The 12,802-nt window shown below is 38.7% G+C and overlaps 1 protein-coding gene across 2 annotated transcripts; it reads right to left on the reverse strand.

Annotated features, from left to right (window-relative positions):
• Window positions 1-414: 414 nt before the first annotated feature.
• LOC124386791 lies at window positions 415-12,154 on the reverse strand. Of its 2 annotated transcripts, XR_006926013.1 has the most exons (7): window positions 12,060-12,154; window positions 7,344-9,348; window positions 7,090-7,253; window positions 2,744-2,965; window positions 1,705-1,825; window positions 1,264-1,364; window positions 415-1,179 (listed from the first exon to the last, which is right to left on the reverse strand). XR_006926013.1 is itself a non-coding variant. In XM_046850756.1 (5 exons), exons 2-5 carry the CDS (start codon window positions 9,331-9,333, stop codon window positions 1,793-1,795), a joined length of 2,409 nt encoding a protein of 802 aa, XP_046706712.1. In that variant the 5' UTR covers window positions 9,334-9,348; window positions 12,060-12,154; the 3' UTR covers window positions 1,377-1,792. The 2 variants fall into 2 exon arrangements, 1 of the variants encoding a protein (XP_046706712.1); XM_046850756.1 differs by lacking the exons at window positions 415-1,179; window positions 1,264-1,364 and having other exon boundaries at window positions 1,377-1,825.
• Between the last annotated feature and the right edge of the window lie 648 nt (window positions 12,155-12,802).

The raw sequence follows: 12,802 nt of genomic DNA on the forward strand, positions 1-12,802 counted from the left end.
ATAAAGATGTCCTATTTCATAAAAGGTGGGACCCATTTCTGATATATATGGGCTTAGATTTATCCTCTATTCTAATTAGAGGGTTTGTTTAATGAGGTTTAAATATGTGGAGTAAAATATGTAAGATATATGGTTTGTATGACTAGGTCATTCTTTATTGAATTTATTTCTTAAATTGATTTATTGAAGTGGTAAGCCATATGTTTGTAAATTTGATTTGATTTATTATTTGTTTGTTTTTCTTGTTCTTTTGTTTGATTGAAGATTTTTTTGTAATGTTAAAAAAATTAATAAATATATTTTACAAAAAAAACACTGAGCAGCAAGAGCACTAGCAGTCTGCCATTGTGAGGTGTGAGAATTCACAAACAAACTCAAATGTTAGGAAATCCATAGTTTTTATTTTAAAATGTTCAACGAAAATGAAAGAGAAAATTTAATTCACAATCGTAGGTCCCCAAAAATACAGCAAAGTAGAAAAACAAAAGACAGGCAAAATTCAAAAAAGGTAAAAAAATAAAAAATAAAAAAAAAACTCATCAGGAACTTAGGAAAAATCTTAAGAACAAAAGTCTGTCTCAGAAATGCAAAAAAAATAAAATAATAGTAACGTAAAATAATCACAGGAAACAAACCACACAACTTTAACAATAAAGCCAAATGATTGCCACACAAGGGGAATTTAAATACACACAGGGCTAACAAGGCTCAAATGGAAACAATAGGAAACTAATAAAAAACATTCACAATGGTGACATCTGGTGCAGAAAACAGAGAAACCCAAAGAAAAAATGGTAGCAACCTCCAGATCCTGATAAATTAGACATTTTATAAGTGGTCATGTCCCCCAGTATCCCAGTATAAATAATTTTTAGATGATATACACATAGTGGTGAGAACTGATTTGACTGCACCAATGCAGTGCACATTTTAGCACTCCAGAAAATAAATCACATTTCTAACATGAAATATTCTCTTATAATCCAAACACACAAACTGATGACATTTCTGAATATTTCATGCTTTTCAGTTATTTCCTGTTAAATTGCTGGTACTGTAACAAAATATTTTGTCAGACTTGGTCTGGAGTTCCATCCTCTTTTTTTAGCAAACTTGAAAGCGTTTCCAAAAAGGTCAGGGAATAATGTCATCAAGTTGAACTTCTCTGCATCCTCAATGCTATTCAAACAAAACAAAATAAATTAGTCGTGACACAGTACAAACAAAATCATCTCAGTAATGAATATTTTTGGTAGCACTCACTGATGTTCGTGCAGATTCCGTATGAAGCGCAGCAGCCCCAGTGTGTTCTCCGGATACGGCTTTTTCTTACCTTCCAATTTTTGTACAAGCTCACAGGGAAACTGAGAAATTCAGGCATTATAGGAAACCATGTACTTTATGATGCACAAACAAGTATTCTGTTGTTTCATGAATCATATTTTCATGAGGGATCACTGATACATGCTACTGTTAGCAAATCTTTAAACAGAATGAGTTTATAACCATAGAATTTTACAGGTATAACTTGTATTAAAAATTAATAACATATTTTTATAACATATATAATATATTCACTGTTTCAAAAAACTAATTATTGCAGATTACTACACACATGCCCTGATTTAACTTTAGTAAACAAATATACAATGAAACACAATCTACTGTACATTTTGTTGTACTGTTAAATGTGGTTGCACTCACTTTTGTTTTCCACTCTAAGAAGCTTTTCTCCACTGTAAATGCAGAAAGAAGGTCTGGCTCAGCGTTGCGGCAGTTCACAACCTCCTTTTCATTCCCCAGTCTTTTTAAGTACTCCACTTTCCTGAAAATTATATATATAAACACTGGAATATCAGTCTGTATTAAAGTAAGGAGAAATAAATGACAAACTACCAAATCTAGTTTTTCTTCATTTTCACACACTTTTTTTTAAATAAAAAAATCACCTCAGCACATAAATGTATATTATGACCAAAATGCAATAAAAACGCTAACAAAAGAACAGACAAAAGACTTCACTCAGAGCACAGAGCACAATTTTACTTCAAACTGGTCCCATGTTCTAGTAAATACTAGAGTTGGAAATCTTTGAATAGAATATCCAAATAAAAATCATGGTGTCCATTACAAATGCTTGCTATCTTTCCAGTTTCCTTCCACACAAAACTCATCAAAATTAGGCACTATGTATTGTATTCAGTATTACTAATAGAGAAATCTTCTGTCTGATATTCCTGTACACACTGTGCTTATTTATTACATCTATATAATATCTTGTAACATATAAAAACATTCACAAGTTCTGCTAGTGATCTGCAAAAATGTTGCAAATTATGCTCAATTACTTTCCTGGTAATGGTCACAGTGGATCTAGAGTCAATACCAGGAACAGTGTGAACAAATCATATGAATTCACTACTGATGGGATACCACTTAATTACAGGGCACTATGCACACACATTCAACAACTCACTTTGAACATTAAGGCAATTTGGCAAAGAAAAATTAAATCAGAGATTACAAGTAACATCCGAGATAATGTTACTCGTCACTAACGTGATGATTTGTTAGTTATATCTTAATTAAATTTAATTAAATTCATATTTATTTGTATAAATTTAAAATTAAAATTTTATTTGTCACATACACATACATACAGAGTATGACATGCAGTGAAATGCTTTGCAGTGAAATGCTTTAGGGCTTTTAACAATGAACATTGTCTCAAAGCAGCTCTTACCATGCATCTGTCCAAAAAAAATGGGTGGCAAAGAGTCTCCTCTACATTAGGTCTGTTCTTTGGCTCATGACTGATCATCCATTCCACTAGGTCTATCACCAGTTCATCCTCCAAGTGTTCCAAAGAATATTTCCCTTCAAAAATATTAAGTTCACACCGGACACCTTTGCCAAATGGATGATGTCCACAAGAGAGGATGTAATACATCAACATTCCCGCAACCTAAATGAGTATAAACAAAAAGATTTAAATCAAAACCCTTTTTACTATTTAATATGCTCCCCTTTATGGAACTCAAACTGCGTCGGAAAACTTTGGGAACTCGACTGCGTTGTCCATGCTCTAAATAATGGGTGTAATCAGTCAAAATTGAAGGCAGACTGTCACCGGCAGGGTGACATCATGACCAGGAAGTTTAAAATGCACATGGACTGAAGCTGGCTTCTGCTTCTGTCTGTTCAAGAAGCATTTTGTGTGAAATTTAATGTTGTTTGTCTGTCTGTCAAAAAAGAAAATGAAGGCATCAAACAAAACCAAGCACACTTTTTGGCCATGTGTTTCTCCCTGCCCCTGTTTTATCACGGGGGGGTGATAGCGAGGAGCTCCTGGAGGTTGCGAAACGTGCCGTCCAGAGACTGAATATAGCTTGGCCGGCCGATGAGCATAAAGCAACTCCGTCCAGTAAGCTTAAAAGAGCGCTTTTTGCTCCCTGCATCACAGCCTCCGTGTCGGGGCCTGACATTTTTCCCTGACCTGAATACCGAGGTGTCCAGGTCCTGGGCCCGGCCTTTCTCGGGCTGCCCCTTCAGCCCCAAGACCGGGGTGTATTACAACGTCCTGGGCTTTTAGGGATTATGGATATGGTGTCATGCCATGGGTTAAACAGACGCTAGCAGGCTATCTCTCCCCAGGTGTGGCATCTTCTCTTAAGCCCCTGACACTACCCACTAAGCCCCTGTGTACTATGTCGGTGCTGGTGGGGAAGGATTATGCCTTAACAGGTCAGGCCGCTGGATGTCTGCACACCATGTCGGTGTTATACGGGCATACCAAGCCGACCTGCTGTGGGAGCTGGATGTGGGAGACATTATGGGCAGCCAGATACTAGAGCATTGGCGCACAGCAGACTTGGCTCTACAAGCCACTAAAGAGACCGCTAAGGCCATTGGCCGGTCTATGGCCACCCTAACTACCACAGAGAGACATCTGTGGCTCACACTGTCTGGAATCCCTGACAGGGACAAGGCTGTACTGCTGGACACCCCACTCTCACCCTCAGGTCTTTTTCGGCGAGGCCGTTAGTTTGGTAGTCTAAATGTTTCAGGAAGCCAAGAGACAATTGGTGGCGTTCCAGCTGTACCTCCCATGCCGCTTTCATGGGGCTGCGCCCGCCGAGCAGCCCCATGAAAGCGGCGTGGGAGGTACAGCTGGAAGGCCACCGATTTGTCTCTTGGCTTCCTCAACCCAGCACTTCCTACCGGCAAGTGCATAGACAGAGTGTTCCGAAGTGCTCTCTGCCCCGTGCAGCGCCCTGAGCCAAAGCCCTGTGTAGTGAAAGATCTGAGGACTGTCATCTCCAAGAAGAGAGCTTTGGCCAAAAGGTCCTGACCGGACCTGTGGGAGGGTAACTGGAGGGCCTGTAGCACCGCTTTTCTTGGTGCCCGTTTCCCTCCGGCCCTTCAGCGCTTAGGTTAGGGTGGGCACTATAAATGTTGGTACTATGACTGGTGAAGGGAGAGTGGTAGCTGATATGATGGAGAGGAGAAAGGTAGATATGTTGTGTGTTCAGGAGACCAAGTGGAAAGGAAGTAAGGCCAGGAACATTGGAGGTGGGTTTAAACTGTTCTATCATGGTGTGGATGAAAAGAGAAATGGTGTAGGGGTGATTCTAAAGGAAGAGTACAGTAAGTGTGTAGTGGAGGTGAAGAGAGTTTCTGATAGGGTGATGATCGTAAAGATGGAAGTTGAAGGGGTGATGATAAATGTCATCAGTGCTTATGCTACACAAGTGGGTTGTGAGATGGAGGAGAAGGAAAAATTCTGGAGTGAGTTGGATGTCGTAGCAAGTGTACCTAGAAATTAAAGATTGGTGATTGGGGTGGATTTCAATTGGAATGTAGGTGAAGGGAACAGAGTTGATGAGGAGGTGATGGGTAGGTATGGTTTTAAGGAGAGGAATGTGGAAGGGCAGATGGTGGTAGATTTTGCTAGAAGAATGGAAATGGCAATGTTGAACACTTATTTTAAAAAGAAGGAGGATCATAGGGTGACATATAAGAGTGGAGGAAAGTGCACACAGGTGGACTATGTTCTATGTAGGAGATGCAACCTGAAGGAGATTGGAGACTGTAAGGTGTTGGCAGGGGACAGTGGAGCTAGACAGCATCAGATGGTGGTCTATAGGATGGTTTTGGTGGTGAAGAAGAAGAGTAGGAGAACGAGGACTGAAAGAAGAATAAGATGGTGGAAAGTGAAGGAGGAAGACTATGGTGAGAGATTCAGGAAAGAGGTCAGACAGGGGCTCGGTGGTGGTGAAGAGGTGCTGGATGATTGGGCAACTACTAGTGATAAGGAAGACAGCTAGAACGTTACTTGGTGTGTCATCTGGAAATAGAAAGGAAGACAAAGGGACATGGTGGTGGAATGAGGAAGTGCAGGAAAGCATAAGGAGAAAGAGGTTGGCAAAACAGAATTGGGATTGACAGCATGATGAGAAGTAGACAGGAGTACAAGTAGATGTGGCAGCAGGTGAAGAGGGATGTGGCGAAAGCCAAGGAAAAGGCATATGAGGAGCTGTATGAGAAGTTAGACACTAAGAAAGGAGAAAAGGATTTTTACCAATTGGCCAGGCAGAGGGACCGAGCTGGGAAGGATGTGTTGCAAGTTAGAGCAATAAAGGATGGAGATGGAAATGTGTTGACTAGTAAGGAGTGTGTTGAGAAGATGGAGGGAGTATTTTAAGCAGCTGATGAACAAGGAAAATGAGAGACGGAGAAGGTTGGGTGTTGTGGAGTTGGTGAAGCAGGAAGTGTATAGGATTAGTGAGGAGGAAGTAAGAGCAGCAATTAAGAGGATGAAAGGTGGAAAGTCGGTTGGACCAGATGACATACCAGTAGAAGCATAGAGATGTTTAGGTGAGATGGCAGTGGATTTTTTAACCAGATTGTTTAACAGGATTTTGGAAGGTGAGATTATGCCTGAGGAATGGAGAAGGAGTGTGCTGGTACAGATTTTTAAGAACAAGGGAGATGTGCAGACCTGCAGTAACTACAGGGGAATTAATTTAATTAGTCACACCATGAAGTTATGGGAAAGAGTAGTGGAAGCCAGGCTGAGAGAAGAGGTGACAATCTGTGAGCAACAGTATGGTTTCATGCCTAGGAAGAGCACCACAGACGCCTTATTTGCTTTGAGAATGTTGATGGAGAAGTATAGAGAAGGTCAGAAGAAACTGCATTGTGTTTTTGTGGATTTAAAGAATTTGTACGACAGGGTGCCAAGAGAGGAGTTGTGGTATTGTATGAGGAAGTCAGGTGTGTCAGGGAAGTAAGTAAGGGTGGTGCAAGACATGTATGAGGACAGTGGGACAACAGTGAAGTGTGCAGTAGGAACGACAGACTGGTTCAATTTGAAGATTGGACTGCATCAAGGATCCGCTCTGAGCCCTTTCCTGTTTGCAGTGGTGATGGACAGGTTGACAGACGAGGTCAGACAGGAGTCTCCATGGACTATGATGTTTGCGGATGATATTGTTATTTAGGGTGAGAGTAGGGAGCAGGTTGGGAGGGGCCTGAAGAGGTTGAGGTACATGCTGGAGAGAAGGGGAATGAAAGTCAGTAGGAGTAAGACAGAGTACATGTGTGTGAATGAGAGGAAGGGCAGTGGAGTGGTGCGGTTGCAGGGAGAAAAGGTGGTGAAATTGGAGGAGTTCAGGTACCTGCGGTCAACAGTGCAAAGTTATGGAGAGTGTGTTAGAGAAGTGAAGAAAAGAGTGCAGGCAGGGTGGAGTGGGTGGAGAAGAGTGGCAGGAGTGATTTGTGATAGAAGAGTATCTGCAAGAGTAAAAGGGAAAGTTTATAGGACTGTAATGAGACCTGCTATGTTGTATGGTTTAGAGACAGTGGCATTAAGTAAAAAACAGGAAGTGGAGCTGAAGATGTTGAGGTTTTCGTTGGGAGTGATGAGGATAGACAGGATTAGAGAAATAGGAGAAACCAAAAGAAGAAGAAGATTCAGAGCATGTACAACACAGTAGCTTCCCAAAGCGTTCCGACGCAGTGTCTCGTTCCCTCAGGGAACTAGAGTTAGATGCGTAACCTAGAGACGATGCTGTTAAATATCCAAACCTGAATATCAGAACTCCTCTTGTAGCCACGGTTACTGTCCTCATCAACAGTTTCGCTGGGTTTCCAACATTTTGTTCCAGCAGCATTAGTGCGGCAAGTCGTCTCTTCCAACTTCAGCCTTCGACTTATGCCAAAATCAGCTAATCTCGCCTTTCCAGTTATATCTGTAAAATAATGATATACTATTAAATCTGCATGCATTTACCAGTGATAATTTCACAATAATTACAGGTTTGATAAGTTGGGACTCCTACCAATCAGAACATTTTGAGGTTTGATGTCTCGATGAAGCACTTTAGTATTTTGGCTCTGGAGAACCTTCAGGCTACAGAGCACTTCTTTTACAATTTTCTTCAGGACCTTTAGCTGCTGTGAACTGTCTTCTGGCAAATGGTTCTGAATGTATTCCTCCAATGTGTATTCACAAAGTTGAAGGACAAGATATCCAAATTTGTCATCCTCTGCAAAGTCCACATATCGGACAATAGAAGGATTGTCAAGCTCAGGAAGGCGTAGAAATTCCTCTTCATTTTTTAAATCTTGATAATTGGACTTTAACATTCGCTTGACAGCTACCTCAGTGCCATCATCCCTCAGTCCAAGAAAAACCCGTGTTCCATCACTTCCTTTAGCTATCTCAAATTCTGCGCTTTCACTAATGGTAAGGTTCCCCAGGTGATAAATGTTACTTGCTTCCATGCTAGCCAGTTTCTCTAGTTTGGGCTTCCAGCGTTGGCTGATTGAATGCCATTTTCTTGGCACTGGTATATCATCCGTGCATGCTGTAAATGGGCGCACAGTGGACTCTTGAACTGAGGTTTTTGCAGTCTCTGAATTAAGTTTTAATGCTTGTACAGCATCATCTTTTGAGCTTGTTTCTTGCTGAATGGCTTTCTTTTTTTTCTTCTTCTTCTTCTTTTTTGACTTTGTTGATGACTTGCTCTCTCCTGCATCATCTAAAATACTTCCAGTCACTGGGCTTTGAGGACATCTGAGATTTGTGTCCAGTTTTTGCAGTTTCTCTTTGAGTACGTCATCTGTTCCTACGTCTACTACAAAAAGAACCTCATCAGGCACTGAGGTTAATCCACGTGACTTAATGTGCTCTGGGACAAATTCATATAGAGCAGCAAACAAATGGTAAGTAAGAATGCTGATATCTGTTGAGCAGTCAGGATTGGTGAAAGGCATAATTGCATTGCATAACTCTTCAAGAACAACATAGTTAAGACCATCAGCAGCAGGTTTTTGTTTTGAGAACTTGTCCATGGTCACACAAAGAGTACTTAGTGTAGGATGATTAAATATATTTCCCTGCACTGTATTAGTTGGCTGAAAGCATTTGATCACAATGGGTACGATCCCATTAAATATCTCAGGGGATATTTCTTTCATCATGCAAATTACAGCATGTAAGCTGCTCATAGCAAAAATCCTGTGTTCCATTGAAATTTTGGGAAAGCGTTTGATAAATCCATTGATGTAGATCTCGGATTTCATGGAGTCTCTCATCCACTTTATGCTACTTTGCCGATATTGTTCCTGTGATCTGCCAGTTACATTATTATATAGTTCAAAAAGTACAAGATGATTAATAGGATGTTCCTCAAGAAAATGTTCCTTGAAGAAATGGATAACCTCTGGCTGAGATTTTTTGGGAACCATTGCAGTAAAATTGAAAAACATTCTGCATTTCTTTACAGCAGCATTTTCTGCTGGTAAATTATTAATAAGAGTTTCTACTTTGTTATCAAAATCAGAGTTAAACCCATAATTTCTTCCAGGGTCAGCACCAGCTTCTAGAAGTACTTGGAACATGTCCAGTCTGTCCTTACTGGCAGCAAATTGTAATGGTGTAAAACAACATTCTTTGTGACCATCTGGATTAGCTTTTGCAGCTAATAATCTTCTCACAATATGCGGTGGAACTCCCGGTGTAATGGCAGCATAATGCAGAGGTGTGAGGCCATTTGCAGACGTTATGTTGGGATCTCCATTTTCTCCCAGTAGAAAGTTACAAATCTCCTCATTCCCACATACAGTTGCTGCCGTCAGTAGAGAAACGTCATCATTCCAGATTGCAGAAGAGTACAGTCCGTTAATATTTACACCTCTTACAAGTTTCTTCAGTTTCTTCAGTTTGTTGTCAACTATGCATTGTATTAATGGACTTGTTGTTCTTGGCTCAACTTGAACAGGAACTGCCACCGCAAGTGGAAATGGTAATTGTATTTGGAATGCCATCAAGTCTCAAATATTCTGTTGAGATAAAATGGGGTGGCACTGATTTAGTTTATTCATTTACATACATATTTTTTTTTACTAAAATAAAATCTGCATGCTAACAAACCAAAAATTTTTTTTAAATATTATTAATTCACAAGCCACAGAAATTACAGATTGTAATTAAATATTTTAAAATAACCCAGAGATCTATATCTACAACATCAGCTTTTATTGAACAATTTATCCTGTTCTAATATGATGTAATTATTTTGTTTGAACAAGCACACATATCACGAATATTTAGACACTCAGTCTTCGCAGATAAACATGATTTTCTGTTTGCTTTATTTGTCTTTTTAATTTAAAGCACATTTAAAAACAAAGAATGTTGACCAAAGTGCTGTGCAAAGTATTAAAGAATCCCAAAGATACAGACAAAATAAAACATAAAATAGAGACTTTATACTGAATCATGAGTTAAAACAAAAAAGTTGTTTTAAGACTGACTTAAGACGTGATTCTGGGAGGACTTGATGTGGATCAGCAACGAATTCCAGAGCCTAGGTCCAGCAACTAAGAATGTTGTTACCCTTTGTTCCTCAAAGGTTCTTCACAAAGTTTAGATCTTTTTAATTTCCAAAGTGATTTTCAAGTTGAAAATTTGCCACACTAATTTAATCTTGTGGCAATAATCTGTGCATCATTTTTGGCTCTGCCACTTAATGCCACTAGAGCACCAATTAGATTAAAAAGAAATTCAAGGTACATTTCTGCTTCTAAGTTTGAAGCTGTTTAAAGTAGGAACAAAATTAATTTTGTTCCTATCTGGACAATGACAAGTTCAACACATCCTGCAACATTTCCTAACATTTTATAACTAGCTTAAATAATACCAATGCCATAACACAGAATTTGACTAATAGAATTACTTAGAGAATAAAGACTGAGCTAATCACATATAATTTATTATAAAGGTTAAATGATAAGTTCTTTGGCCTACTTTCTTTTTGTTAGACCTCCATAAAATATGTATGCTCTAAAGCAGGCAGTTTTGCCAAAATAAAAATGCAGGATATATTGTTGGCATTCTTCTAAGAAGAAAGACATTCCAAAGCCTGTGACAGCGGCTTCCTTATATCTGCAAATATATACAATTAATATTGTAGAAAAGAGAGAGAGAGAGAGAGAGAGAGAGAGAGAGAGAGAGAGAAAGAGGAAAAAGTGGAACCATTGTGCGAAAATTACTGTTTACTCTCGGCAAGTTAACTGCAACAGACCAATAGACACAATAAAAATTTAAAGACAGTAATATTAATTGTTTGTTCATTTCATATGTCTACTTTGTAAATTTTGAGTCACTGAGTGAGGATTTGCTGTTTTGCAAGTATGTTCAAACTAGAGCAGTGGATGAGCTATTCAAGATTCTTGACAGGGACTTCACAAAGTATGAGCTGAATTGGTGTTCTTTTTGTCTTGACTTGTTCATCGTTCTTGCCATTTGCAGTTGCTTTTTTTTTTTTTTTTGCACAAATTACAAAGTTACAGTAAGTCAACGTGATAATTACACTTTTATTTTACATTTTTTGAACTTAATGCTAATTTATGTTGTGATTGAAATTGACATTTCAATACAGTAAACATTTTTAAACTTTTAAGTATTTCATTGTCAGTTTTTGGGTTAATGGAGGTCAGGTGGTGCTTAAAAAGCCACCCTCCTCTAAAGTTCCAGAACCACTGATTTAGACAGAGAGAGAGAGAGAGAGAGAGAGAGAGAGAGAGAGAGAGAGCGGAAGAGGAAATTTGTGTATGGGCACTGGAGTGAACAAGTGACAAGACAGCGGAAGAGTGAAAGAGCGCGAACTCTCTTTCTTCTAATAAACCAATCAGCTTTCTCTGTGGGTGGGTTTATAGACCAATCAGCTTTCTCTGTGGGTGGGTTTATAGACCAATCAGCTTTCTCTGTAGGCGGGTTTTACAGTCGACCTCTTCTTGTCTCTCTTCAATTCATCACTCAGTTCAGTAATGCAACTCAGACCACACTAAACATACTCCTGTTTAATGGGGTCAAAAACAAAGAAAGGTTTCCCCGTACTATTTATCACAGTGATTTTTCTGATTACCTGCGTTGGAATAAATAAGTGTAAAATTCTTGGTGAAGAGTTTGAGAGTTCGTTTATTAGCAGATCTAACATTATTTACCTCTAAACAGCTACTTGATTAAAGTCGGATCATTTCCAAAATGGCCAAATAGTAAAAGTTTAAGGGTCTTAACAACAAATGACTGGATAGTGTTTATGCAGCCGGATCAAAGTGGATTTTAGCCAAGGTGTAAAATATGTCTGACCTGCATTACAAGTAGATTATCTAAAAACTATTTTGAGATTTAGAAATATCTAATCAGTGGCTTGTTTTATCTTTTTACCGAGTCATAGGTAAAGATTAAATAGGCTGAAAAAAATCGGTAGGAGTAAGCTTGTCCCTCTGCCAGCACCACTGCTTACACTTATATTGTCAGCCCAGTGTTGGGTTTCCAACCACTGGCACAGGAACAGTTTATACAAAAATTCAGACGTCAGTTTGCTAATAAGGTTTGAACCTTGTTTTTTTTTGTTGTTTTTTTTATAAGAAATTAGGACAAGCCAAAATATTTGCATGTAGTCTCACTCCCTATCCCATATTTTGTCTGGTGTCTAAAAAAACTGATCAGAAATCATTATAAAATGACTTATAATAACCGTACTTACTTATTTTTGCCGTGTCATTGCAGTTGTTTGCTTCTAAAGAAAAGTGTACATGAGTGTACAGGAAACAGAAACTAGACAAACACCCCTTTTTTTCTTTTTTTTTTTTTTGGAGTGATGATGCAAAACTAGGAAGAGTTCATACCACATTCTTCTAGTGGAAGAACCAACAAAAATCACAAAACACTTTATTTGTGCAACACTATACTGATTCTCATTAATTCAATTCATGGATTCCAAGCATTTATCCCATTTCACGTTGTTATATATTTTGTTATTTCATTTAGTTTTTTTATTTGGTTTTATTATTGTATCACATGTCACTTTTAATTTTTAAAATTTGTACCACTCAGTATAACCAAAGAAAAAGTGCACTCTGTATATCTACAAGGACTTCATGGCCTTATAGGGAGTTTCATCTTCAACACAATAAGTTTCTGTCCTGGCCAATACAAGACTGATTATTAAAAAAAAAAAAAAAAAAAGATGAAAGGGTTCTGCCACTATTAAATCTTAGAATCAGAAAATACTGTACATTTTGAAGATAATGTTGGCAGATGACATACCTGTTGTCAAAAAAATTGGGAATGAGGTGACTTGACCAATAAGAATGAGTGTTGTTATGTAGAAGCTAAAAAGAGTATAAAGCAGCTGTGTTTGCGCTGTTAAATTGAACACTTCCACGGAACTGTTTTCGGCGGTACTAAAGCCTGAAACTTTCACAACCCTGGATTTTGCACTTTTTG

Source organism: Silurus meridionalis, chromosome 6 (assembly GCF_014805685.1).
Source record: "Silurus meridionalis isolate SWU-2019-XX chromosome 6, ASM1480568v1, whole genome shotgun sequence".
In the NCBI taxonomy this organism is placed as follows: domain Eukaryota; kingdom Metazoa; phylum Chordata; class Actinopteri; order Siluriformes; family Siluridae; genus Silurus; species Silurus meridionalis.

What these genes read in the sequence shown, in the direction of transcription:
- LOC124386791 (XM_046850756.1), bottom strand. Translation starts at nt 9,333, where the DNA reads ATGGCATTCCAAATACAATTACCATTTCCACTTGCGGTGGCAGTTCCT. An exon ending in ACCTCAAAATGTTCTGATTG is followed by an intron (nt 7,254 to 7,343) that starts GTAGGAGTCCCA and finishes ATTATTTTACAG; the next exon opens with ATATAACTGGAAAGGCGAGA. An exon ending in TTTTTTTGGACAGATGCATG is followed by an intron (nt 1,826 to 2,743) that starts GTAAGAGCTGCT and finishes TATAATTTTCAG; the next exon opens with GAAAGTGGAGTACTTAAAAA.